This window comes from Tenrec ecaudatus, chromosome 5 (assembly GCF_050624435.1).
Source record: "Tenrec ecaudatus isolate mTenEca1 chromosome 5, mTenEca1.hap1, whole genome shotgun sequence".
Lineage (NCBI taxonomy): Eukaryota > Metazoa > Chordata > Mammalia > Afrosoricida > Tenrecidae > Tenrec > Tenrec ecaudatus.
Window position 1 is genome coordinate 25,721,634 of NC_134534.1, and position 12,583 is coordinate 25,734,216.

Below are 12,583 nucleotides of genomic sequence, written 5' to 3' on the forward strand. Positions count from 1 at the left end.
GAAGACCAAAGTAACTTGTAGAGAGTGTGTATGTATATACTCTTTTAATATATATTCTACCAGTTCCAGTATATGTACATATATATTTTCTCTACTTTTAATATTCTCATGAAATTGAAAACATGCAAAGAACATATCTGGTGCATACAAAATGTGATAGCTTTTATGAGAAGGTAAAGTTGAGCTAATACATGTGTGGCTTTGCCAATTCAAAGAAGACAACTGGCAAGGTTTGTTTTCAATTATATAATGAGCTTTCAAAGATAAATGATTATTTTTAAAAACTTGACTCCATTGTGGTAAGCTTGACAATTTCTTTATTTCTGAGCTGAACCGTGGTAGCAAAACTATTATGTAATTTTCAGTATGGACAATGAAAGATGCCAACATTTGGGAAATCTATGTAACTCAGTGGGACATTTTCAAATTATTAATGCATAATGCTTAAACAATTTGGAGGGAGGCCAGGGGAATTGGGGAGTCATCAGTGGATTTGTGATTGGGGAGGGTGTTCTAGACTGATTGTGATGATGTTCATACCACTCTTTTGAGAAACAGTGGGACTGTGGAAGTGTATAAGATGTGACTGTTATCTCAAGAAAATTACTGAAAATGTAGAAAGAACAAAGAAATTCCCTGTGGCCTGTGGTTACCCTGGGGAATCAGGAAGAGTGCTCGCTCAGCGGTCATTCAGTTCATTTTCATGGTGGTGGAACGATTCAGAGAGGCTTACCAGTAATGGTTGACCACACAAAGTATAGTCAAGGACACTGGATTGCACATGGACAGTGATTGAATGGGTGAATTGTGGGGGTATATTTTTTGATAAAATAGGAAAATGTTACATGAATAGCAATGGTTAAGGAGAAAAAGGAAATGTTCTAAAATTGATTGTGGTAAAGATTGTATAACTCTTTGAATTGTATGAAATGTGGACAAGGTGCCAATAAAAGTGTTTTTCAAAAAAAATGTTAAAAAGATCCATCCCAGGGTGAAATGAGCTAAAAGATCTGACAGTACAAACCATTCATTGATATGATTTTATTCCCATGTTCCACTTAACTTGCCAATAGACTGTTTATCATCTAAGAACAGTATCCACTTTTATCTACCAAAATTTTTAAACTACTCCACCCATTTCAACTAAAAAATTAAGTGAGATCAAGCTTCCGTCAAACTCATTAACTAAAACAGAATTTTGCAAAATATTAAATGTAGAAACCAATATGTGAATCTAGCTGCTAGGAAGCATGATTTGTACATTTAATCCAGACAGGAAGGAGATTTGCAGAAATGCAATTCAATGCATTTTCCTCCTTTTCTTTAGAGGGGTCATAATTAATGTTGTCTGAAATATGCTATTTATATAAACATGAATTGACTTTATTCTGGTTATTTTACAATAAAATAATGAATAGACATTTAATATTTTGTTTTACTTTCTAATAAATTAAATGATAGGATTCTTGGATATTTTTAAGAATGTAAGGGGAAACGGAAACAAAAAGAGCCTAAAACTCCTGTTAATACCAGAGAAAGCATGTGTTAATTTCAATATGTACATTCCCTATATATCAAATGTTTGACAAAAATAGTAAACATAAAGAAACTATTATATTTTCATCTTAAATAATATCGCTTACTTATTAATGAGAATGCAGTATAATGACAGGCTGGGCAAATTTCTGTCAAAAGGGAAATTTTTGGAAAATTTAAAAATCTTGTATTATCAGCTTAAAAAATTGAATTGCAAGAATCTTTTTAAACTTTACATTTTGGGTTTGAAATTGTGCTAATGCTAAAGCATCTCATATATTTCAAGGATTGATCTATAAGTAAAACCATGAGCAAAAATCAACAAATAGTATGGGCCAAAACTCAGGGAAATTTTTGTTTATGAACTACCAGCACAAGTTAATTTTCAATGATTTAATTAATAAAAATTTAGGAATATAAAAAATATAATCACCTTTCATTTGAAAAGAGGCACCTCGGTGGTCCCGATGGGGCTGCTCACTGCAAGCTCAGCCTGTTGTTGCACCCACTGTGCCTATCCATCTTGTCCAGGGTCTGCCTGCTCAGTGACCCTCTCCTTCACCAACATGAGGTCCTTTTCCAGGGACTGGTCCCCTGGTATCACGTCTAAGGTGTGTGAGCTGCGGTGTTGCCATCCTTGCTCCTATGGAGGACACTGGAAGTTCTCCGGAGACAGGATTTTGCATAAATGAGCATGATTATGTGCAAATCTATTAACTGTGTAAGGCATGTAAATTTTATAAAGAACTGCTTTTGACAAGTAAATTCAAATCAAAATAACAAAAAAAATAGAGGCATTTACACAAATGCCAGTCGCCTTCATAAGATGGCCTTTAATACTCCTGCAGCTGTTCGGTGCACTGCCCAGAACGCTAACAATGAATTCCCTTTATGTTTTCAGGTTAACAGGATTCCATCTGCCACCACCAGTGACAAGTACCAAATCTGTGTTCTCACTACGTTTGACCAGTGATTTTGCAGTTAGTGCTCATGGGTTTAAAGTATATTATGAAGGTAAGTGAAGGTCATATAAAGAAAAATACTGCCCAAGGAAATGACAAATCTAGCTTCTCCAAGTGTGACAATGAAGAATAACCTCACTGAAAGGAGATGAAGCCGGTGGTATTATAGCCTGTCCTCCCGAGAGTCATCTTCTCTGTAACCATTAACGTAGATTAAATTATAGAGTCTGTAGGCTTTTATGTTTCTACTCAATGTGCCAAGACACTGCGAAATTTTTTTCTTAAATGCCATTATGAGATGAGATCATGTAAGCACTATAACATTAGGGATTGACAAAAGAGAATTGAATGTGAAAATGAGAAGAGAGTAGATCTGATTTGTGATTGAGGAATCATCAATTGCATACTTGCCTTTTTGCTACTTTATTGCCCTCCCAGAAAATGAAACTGGGGACCTGATGTCTCTGTAGAACTAAGCAAGTACAGAAAAACATAAGTGTTGACATGTTCAATTTGTAAATCCAGCCTTTTCAGTAACACGTATCTGCAATCTTAACTGCAAAGGTCCCCCCTCCCCCAATCCTGGAATTTTGGTACAGATTCATTACCATGAAAACTTGACTTTCATGGGTGAGAGGTCATTTTTAATCTTTCGTTATTCTACTGAATGTCTTTCTCATATGCTTCTGTAGGAAAATATTGTTTTCATTGATGAACGATGTCCTAGCTCTTTAGGGGAGAATTACTATATAAAAAGTCCACATGTTCCACCTTATTAAAATCTGAAAACTTAAAAAAATTTTTCCTAAGGATTTCAGATAGAGATTGTGATTTTTTTTTGGAAAAAAATCAAAGAAATCGAACAATAAGATGTCTTCACAGTTGGAAAAATTCTTCTCTTATGTGTAGGGTTCTTATATCAGATTTCAACTTATCCCCTCAGAACAATTCTACCATCACAAATCACACCAAGCCTATTTTAGTCATAAGGGATAATCAAATAGCATTAGCAGAGGAGGGAAATTTCTAAAGCACATGATTATTAAAACTATAATTTGGCCTTGTATTATTTTCCTGACTTATTTAAAGGTCTATCTGTGTTCTTCTTGTTTTGTTTTATTTTCTTTGTTTTCCTGGCATGCTTTTGTAATTTGTGGTGAGACCTAAATATAAAGTTCTGGTCTGCTAGTTAATTAGTTTCATTACAATTTCTTCCTCTGGGAGATTTTCCGGTTATGCATTTGGGTCACTTCCTTGGGCCCTCTTGTTGTTTGGGGATTTTTTTTGTTCATGTAGTATGAAGTTCTTTATCACCTCTGAGACTTTGATATTGGATATATGTGTTGGTTGCTCTGTTTGTATATTTTACTTTGTTTTGATATATTTGGACAGATGGGGTGGGTGCTTCTCCGGTTACTAGTTACGTAGCATTGCGTGCTCCCCACCTGTCTCCTGGAAGATTTGCTAATGGGTAGGTGTGTGCCTGATTCTCTATGCACAGGTCCTGTGGAACAGCTGAGCGCAACTGGATAGGTGTTGGCACCCATCTGTCATGTATTCAGTGTTGCTGAAAGACGTTGTGGCACTCACCCAGTGGGTGAGGCATCAGGTGTGATGGGTGTACCTGGGTAGGATTTCTGTTAGCTATATGATAGGAAACAATTGGAAAGAGGAAGAAAAGTACAAAATCTTCGTGGCTGTCATCGCTCAGTGGAATGTCCTTAGTGGTCGTTGGCTGGTGCTTGACCCATGGGAGTGAAGTGCGGAGGATACTACTCGGGGCTCTTTACTCGGGAACCGGCACTCCATTAATTAAAGTATGCATGCCACTGTGCCTCTCACAAATTTGGGCACATTTATTCTTTGAGTAAATACTAAAAAGAATGAAAATGCTGAAACCATAAGGTGAATTATGATACTGGCATATTTGGGGACTTGATTACCGGATGTCATGAAGCATACGTTCAGATATTGTCAATATTTCTGGTTTTTCCACTATATATCAGGCATTAAATTTCTGACTGTCTTTTCTGCTTCCAGATAAATGGCTGCCTATAATTGTCATGGCATTTAAAATCTATATTTGGAATATCCAGGCTTAAATGTACTTTAAGTGTTTATCTAATTCTTAAGTCATGGGCATCATTCTGCAGAACATCTTCGGGTTTTGATTGGTGACACCTGTTTTGACTACCATGGAGTCTATTCCCCTACAACCACTCCCATTGGACAGAGTAGAACTGCCCCTGCTGATGCCCAAGACCAACTCCTTCAGGAATTGAAAGCTTCATCTTTTCCCAATAGAGCAACGTGTGTGCTAGAACTGCTGACTCTGCAGTTGACAAATCAGCTGGTTGTCTGGTAAGCCACCAGGGATGTGTGCTGGGCCATAGCACATGGTCTGGCACTGAGAGCTGAGCACAGCAAAAATATTGTCACAGTTCTAGAGGAAATGAGTACAGGTGGATTCTGTTGATATTTCCCTTTTGTTTTCCATTTTTAAGATAGAAATATTGGCTGGCTAGCCTCTCCTAAGAAGGTTCTTGGAAACAGTTGACTTTACAGCTTACTCTGGTCATTAGTAGGATTTATTTCTGACATCCCTTTATTTCTTGATGGCTATCAGCTTGGGAATGAGCTTAGCCACCAAAGACCTCTTTTTCTCCCTGTAAAATTGAGCATCTCTGTGTCAACAAGGGAATATTGAATCCTTCTAGAGCTCCAGCTTTCCTTTCTATGACCCATCTCTTCTACCTTTTCCCCTCATGCTTCTCTGGCTCCAGCTGGAGAAATCTCTCTTCTTTAAAAGGCTTATTTGATTAAATTGAAAAAGAAAGATTACACTCCCTGTATTTTCAGTTTAAAATATACTGAGCAGGTCTCTGTCTTTCTTTTTCTAACTCTAGTTCTTTGTACATTGTATTATAATGTTTGACTTTGTTATCCCCCAAAAGAGGAAGACTCTCATGGTGATGGACTGATGCAGAGAGTTCAACAGTGGGCTCAAGCATAGGGACATTTATGAGGATGAGGCAGGATGGGGCCGTGTTTCCTTCAGTGGCAATGCGTCGGAGTTGACTTCATCACACCTAACAGTAACAACTCCCTATCCTAAAGTCCTTACCCTTGATCACTTCTGAAGGATCACTTTTAGTGTGTGGTGTGATCTATTGCAATATTCAGATACACTGTGTGTGGAGGAATTCCTAGTGGATTAGTAGCTCAGCTTTGAGCTGCTAACCAAAAGCTCCCAGTTGGAAACTCGCAGCTTCATCGTGGGAAAAGAAGAGTGTTCTACTCCAGGGAGGACTTACTAGCTCCAACACCCTCAGCGATGTTTCCGCCTTGTCTTGTACACTTTCTGGAAGTACAGGTCGACTCACTGGCAGTGAGTTTGGTTTCGGTTTTAGTTTATTTGGGGTTGGAGCAGTATTCGTCTGACCGCATCATGTGCAACTACATAGGACATGGTAGAGAAGGAGAAGGTACAAACATTTATTATGTTGTCATGGGGATTAACACTTCTCATACCAGCTGGTATGTCACAAATTCCATAAATTTTAGCTTTGAATTTCAAAGGCACTATAATTTAGGTCCATATGGTTCTTCCATGGTTCCCATAATGTATATCTTTGGACCCTACACCTTCCACCACACTGATCTGTGAAGCTGAACGACTGGGATGAACTTTTCAACCTTATCCTACGGTTTCAATCCCATTCACTTCCCCTCCTTCTATATTCAGTTGATTCTATTGCCTTAATCCTTAAAATAATCCTTTGTATTTGTGTTAGAGTTTGTGCATTTTATTAGTAAATGTGTTATGTATCTTAGTGTTATTCAATTTGGAGCAGATATGGTAGAATGTTCAGTTCTTGGTCTACTTACATATCTTGAGTCAGACTTTAAGGTAGAGCCCTGGAATATGCATCGTGATAAGAGATTTACATTGAAATAACTGATGAGAGAGTAAATATTACGTTCTTGGTCTCCCTAGAAGGTTAGTAAACATTGTACAAGGGAGATGTTTTTAAAAATTGTTTGTTGAGTGAGTAGACTTATGAAGATATTTGTACTAGTTAAAAATGTTTCTCCGTTACTACAAGTAACTATACTGATGAGAAGTACTTCCTTACATCTACAGTTTGATACAAGTGTGGTGTAGTGAATAAAGGGTAGCCTCTGATATGGATTTATTTATTTCATCTTTTCCTACGACTTACTAAATATATGTCCTTGGACAGTTACTCAATGCGTCTACTTCTCATATTTCTAGCTTGGAAAATTGCAGTAATAACTCTCCCTACTTCTTAGTGTGGTGAAGAATTAATAGTACTATGTACAGTGTGCCTAGAATATGATCCAAAACACAGGGTGAATTCTGTACATGTAGTTAATATGGTGATTAAAAAGGCATTTACCTCCTCTCTGAACATGTAGATTTAAAGGACAAGATAGTGCGTGTGTGTGCATCTGCTTGCACACATATATAATGTTTACAATGCAACTAATATTCTCTCTGAAAAAAGCTTGCATTATGATGAATTCATTCTGATGATCAAACCTTTAAATCCAAGCCATTGAGGTAGGTTCAGAAGCTATGCATCTTTTAACAATTTCTATTAATTATTTATTTCTCTTAGCATTTGTCATCAAATTAGAAAGTGGGAAAGTCATTCTAGTAAAGTGTAAAATCATTAACTATAAATGTTTGAAAACAATATTTTCATGATCTGTGGCTGACATATCCACCCTCAAATAAATATATAATAGTCCAGTAAATATCAGAAGTTAGAAAACTGTGTAAATAGAGCCATTAAGAAACTCTAAGGAATATGAGAGACACAGAGATCGAATTGCTTCATGCAGCTTCGCCATCTACATCCTGCTAGAGTTTCTTACCTGCCTGGTCTAAACATTTTGGAACAAGGCTGCCAAAGATTCCAGACTGCTTTTGACCCACTGATTTTGTACTTGCCTGACCCCACAATTGCATGAACCAATTCCTTAAAATAAGTATTGCTGTCTCTTTTGCATTCTGCTGGGTATAAAAGTGAGCTATCTCAGAATCAGGTGAAGGTAACCCAATGACCAGCAATAGGAAAAGCCACCACCCCAGGGCCAGACCATGAGACAAAGCACAAGAGCAAGGCCAAGACTTTGAGGTATAGCCTGGCTCTTTGGACCCATGAATTTGAAAGAATAACTCTGAGCTTCTATGAATGGGAGCTTTGTTAACAGCAGGGAAGAGAGGCCCAGGGGCCCTGGGGCTGAGAGGCTGAACTCCAGAGAGAGATGTGTCTGCCAGCAGGCAAAGCAGAGATGCTAAAAAGAACTATATCCTGGATGTTTTCATCAATTTTGTTAACCTGTTAGATCCCTAATAAACTTTCATGTTCATGAGTAGTGTCTGTGAGTTCGGGGTGGCCTGCAATGGAAGTTATCAAACCAACAGACAAATAGAGGAAGTGGACTGGCAGAGGCATATCTGACCTCTGCTTGTGACAGTCACCCTTGGGAGGTGTGGTTGGGATTCTTCTTCCTCCTTTTATAGCAAGAGGTCAGACTGTGGTCCCCAAACCTTCTGCTCAGGGGAGATGTATCATACTAAAATCACCCTCCAGTTTACTGCGAAATTTTGATAGATTAAGAATTCTAATCAAGATAATAATATGTCAGCCTTTCATTTGAATATTAACATCTAATTAGATTTTTCCACAAGAGTTTATAGATTTCACATTTAAATAATTTTTACTTATTCTCAACAAAGTCTCACATTATGCGGGTTATCAACACTTTTTGACTGTTCTTAGAAATTAGTAATATTTTAAATATCTTTTATATTTCAACATATCACAGCATACACAGTCTCAGAACTACATATGTGTGCAGTTTGATTCCAGCTAGTCTAATTTAAGAAGTAATTATAAAAGCATGTGTTTCCACATATAATATGCTATTTAAATGACTATTTCCACTCATTCTGTCTCATGTGCTCAGACTATCTTGTCTTGCTTTGCACTGATCCATTTAATTCTTGTCTTCCCAGACTTTGCACAGTCTTTAATCATCTCTATGATGCGCTCTTGGGGACACTAAGATTGAGCTAAATGCTCTGTGATCGTTCTTTGTGAGCTCAGATGCACCCCATTATATCCTTTTTGCTGACATATGATTGTCAAAAATCTGTTAAAAAAACATGTTTTATCATTTTGTTAATATTTTCTCCTATTTCACTATTTCAGCACAGTTTTGGCTTACTGGATGTTTATTTAACTCAACTGGTAAATTATAAAATGAATAACTAGATCGCTAATAATGAAATAGGAATACATTTTCCACTTTTAAAGAATTGAAACGCCAATGAATATGTGGCATACGTGGACTTTATTTAACAACTTAGTGCTTGGGATACAGATACTTATCTTGAACATGTCAGAAATATTCACCAATGGTGTGTAAAATTATTTTTGTTTCCTCTGCAGATATTTTTAAAACTTAAAATCATTGCATCATTGGCTTAAATATTAATGAAGTACTTTTAAAATTAAAAATTGCTTATATACCTTAAAAATAAAAAGACATGCTGAAAGTGAAAATTGCTAAAGTCAGTGATGCAGGACCTCCTTAGCCTCTGAGCATCACACAGAAACACCGGATGGCACTATCGGCTTCATATCATTCAGCAGAAATATCAATGATTAAACTTAGCATTTGATTTAACTTCATAGTGACTTTTCATTCCTCATATATGTTTCAAAGTGTGACATATCTGGCATGTGGTACAATTCATTATCTTGATATGAGAGTCAAAATGAGGCTTCACTGAGACAGTGAGCAATGTGAGATTCTAATTATAAGCAAATATATTTTTCAGCTATTCGATGGATATTCATTGAGATAAATTATTATAATTACTAGTAGACAATGAGTGCTTTAAAAAAAGTAGACTAACATTGTTTTAGAAATTAATTTGTAAATTTATCTTTATTTTACCTCCTTACCAAAATATGGTAAGTTACACAAATTTAACAGTATTTTTTTAATTCACTAGAAATATCATGGGGGATCAGAAAATTTCTTTATAAAAATAATTATTCACTTTATTATACCACCATCCTAAAAATTGTTGGTGGTAAACAAAGGAACTCTCATAATTTTATAAAATCAGTAATTAGTAAATAAGTTTTGAATCAATTAATATCCATTATGTGTGAGATAAAATATTTTTCTACATGGACACATAGTTATATGATTAAATCTTATTTTCACTGCTGCAATATACAATTATAATTAAAAGACTTATTTTTTACTGCTCTACTAATACATATAACATAATTTACACAAGGTATTCAATATTCTAATTAGAGTTATACTTTAACTGTGTAGTGTATCATTCTAATCAACCTATCATATTCTTTTGTACTCTCTTTTAATTAAAGACATATCTTTAAGTCAGTGTTTCATGCAAACAAAATCTTTGCTATTAAATCTCAATGAATTGAATGAGAAACAAGTCCCACCAAAGCATGACTTTCATTTAGTCAGAGATGGAAAGGTATGAATTTATTCCTTGCAAAGCAATGTTGTCAGGTGACATCCAGTAGGTTCCAACTCATAGATTCAATCCATCTCGTCGAAGGGCGGCCCGTCATTGCTGCCCCTATACTTTATGAAGCATAACATCCTTCTTCAGGGACCAGCCTCACCTGACAACATATTCAAAGTACAGAAGACAAAGTCTCACCATCTTTACCTCTAAGTAGTCTTCTGGCTATACTTCTTCCAAGATAGAATTGTTTATTGAAAGTACCATGGACTTTGAAAGAACATTCTCTACAAGCACCATAATTCAAAACCATCACTTCTTCCTCGGTCGTTCTTATTCAATGTTCAACTTTCACCTCCGTATGAGGCGATTGAAAGGACCATGGCTAGGGTCAGGCACACCTAATTCCTCAAAATAAACACCTGGCTTCTGAACACTTTACAGAAGTCCTGTCAAGCAGATTCACCCAATGGAATATGCTATGTAATCTCTTGATGCCTACTTCCATGATCAAAAATTGGTAATTATTGGTGATTGGAATACAAAAGTTTTAAACAAAGAGGAAGGCACAGTAGCAGAAAAATATAGTCTTGGTGATAAAAACAAAACTAGCGATAACACGATGGGATTTTGTAAAACCAACCACTTCTGAGCAAATACTTTTGACTTCTCCAGATGAAATTCAGAGAAATCAAATGGACTTCATCCGTGGAAAGAGATGATGGATAAGTTCAATATCAACTGCTAAAATGAATCCTGCAAATGAATTCAACTGTGCTGTTCCAGTGCTAGACTATGTGTGGACAAGCCATGGGATCACCTTATGTTCCAGTGCTAGACTGTGTGCGGACAAGCCATGGGGTCACCTTGAGAAGAAAAGGAACTCCAGCACACTTCACTGTCCTGTGTGGCACTTGTTCATGAATCAAGAGGCAGTTGTTTGAACAGAACAAAGGAATGGCCCATGGTGTCAGAACAGGGAAAGTGTGAGGTAGGTTTGCCTCATCTCATCATACTTATTCAATCTCTATGCTTAGGAAATCTTCAGAGAAACTGGATTATAAGAAGAATTCAGGATCAGGTTGGTGAATAATGTGTTATATACAGATGACATACCTTGCTGCCTGAAAGGGAGGAAGATTTGAAGCACTTTTTGACTCAGATCTAGGAATGCCGCCTTCAGAGTGGATTTGACTCCATATTAAGAAGACCAAAATCATCACACTGTATCAAGGGGCGACATCATGATAAAGAGAGAAAAGGCTGATGTTGTGAGGATGTGGGCTTGCTTGATCACAGTGAATGCCCTTAGAAGCAGTAGTCAAGAGATCAAACGACACATTGCATTAGGTAAATGTGGTGAACAAGACCTTTTGAGAGTATTGAAAAGCAAAGACTGTACTTTGAGGACTAGCCCAAGGTGCACCGAATCCAAGCACTGGTATTTTCCATTGTCTAATATGTAGCTCAAAATTGGACATTGAATAAGGAAGACCGAAGAAGAATCGAGGCATTGGAATTGTGATGCTGAAGAAGAATCTAGAAAGTGCCATGGGCTACTCCATGGACCAACCGATCTGTCTTGGAAGAGGTACAAGGAGAGTGCTCTCGTAGAGGTCAAGATGCGGAGATTGTCTTCCATTCTTTGGGCATGTTGTCAGGAGAGACCGGTCCCTGGAGAAAGGCATCTTATTTGGTAAAGTGGAAGGGGGTGAAACCAGGAAGGCTCTCAGGGAGATGGATGGACACAGTGCTACAACAACGGGCTCAGGCACAGGAACACGTGTGAGGATGGCGCGATAGTAGCAGTGTTTCCTTCTGTGGTGCAGATGGTTGCTATGGTTTGGAACTGACTCAGTGGCTCTAACGACGACAGAGCAGGACCAGAGGCTCATGGTGGAACAGACCAGCAATTGCTCCCATCTAAGTTCAGGTTGAATCTGAAGAACATGAAAACTAGTCCAGGAGAGCCAACCTATAACCTTGAGTATGTCCCATCTGAATTTCAAGAGAATCTCAATAACAGATTTACTGCATTAACCACGAACAACAGATCTTATGAGCTGTGGTTTGACATCAAGGCATCATTCATGAACGAAGCAAAAGATCCATTAAGGCAGGAAAGAAAGAAAATAGCAAAGTGGATGCCAGGAAAGACTCAAACTTATTCTTAATCATAGCGTATGTACCTAAGGCAAAAGGAAGAAACTTGCAAAGCATTATCCAGCTAAACTAGACAGAAGTTGTTGGGAAATGCAAGGGAATTAAAGTAGCCGATCTACATGAATATGAATTAATAGTACAGTTTGCACATGACGCTTGTTTTAATATAATGACATGTGCATTGAGGTCGGTACACTGGATACCTTTATTAGTTTAGTAAATTCAAATGTTCACAACTCTTTCATGTGTTATTTAATCATTAACCCAGTGATGGTATTTTCATGTAGATAAAAGTTTTGTGGCCATTTCAGTTATTTATCTTCACGTTACTTGAATTTTTAATAATTTAATTGATTCTATATCACGTTTGAAG

At 37.0% G+C, this 12,583-nt stretch overlaps 1 protein-coding gene across 3 annotated transcripts in view; it reads left to right on the forward strand.

Annotated features, from left to right (window-relative positions):
- The window catches only part of CSMD3 (CUB and Sushi multiple domains 3), a 1,306,760-nt gene that overhangs the window by 192,590 nt on the left and 1,101,587 nt on the right, over positions 1 to 12,583 (forward strand). For all 3 annotated transcript variants that reach the window (XM_075550585.1, XM_075550586.1, XM_075550587.1), the window contains exon 3: positions 2,438 to 2,550. In XM_075550585.1, coding sequence (XP_075406700.1) covers positions 2,438 to 2,550 — 113 coding nt within the window. The remainder of the gene's footprint in view (positions 1 to 2,437; positions 2,551 to 12,583) is intronic.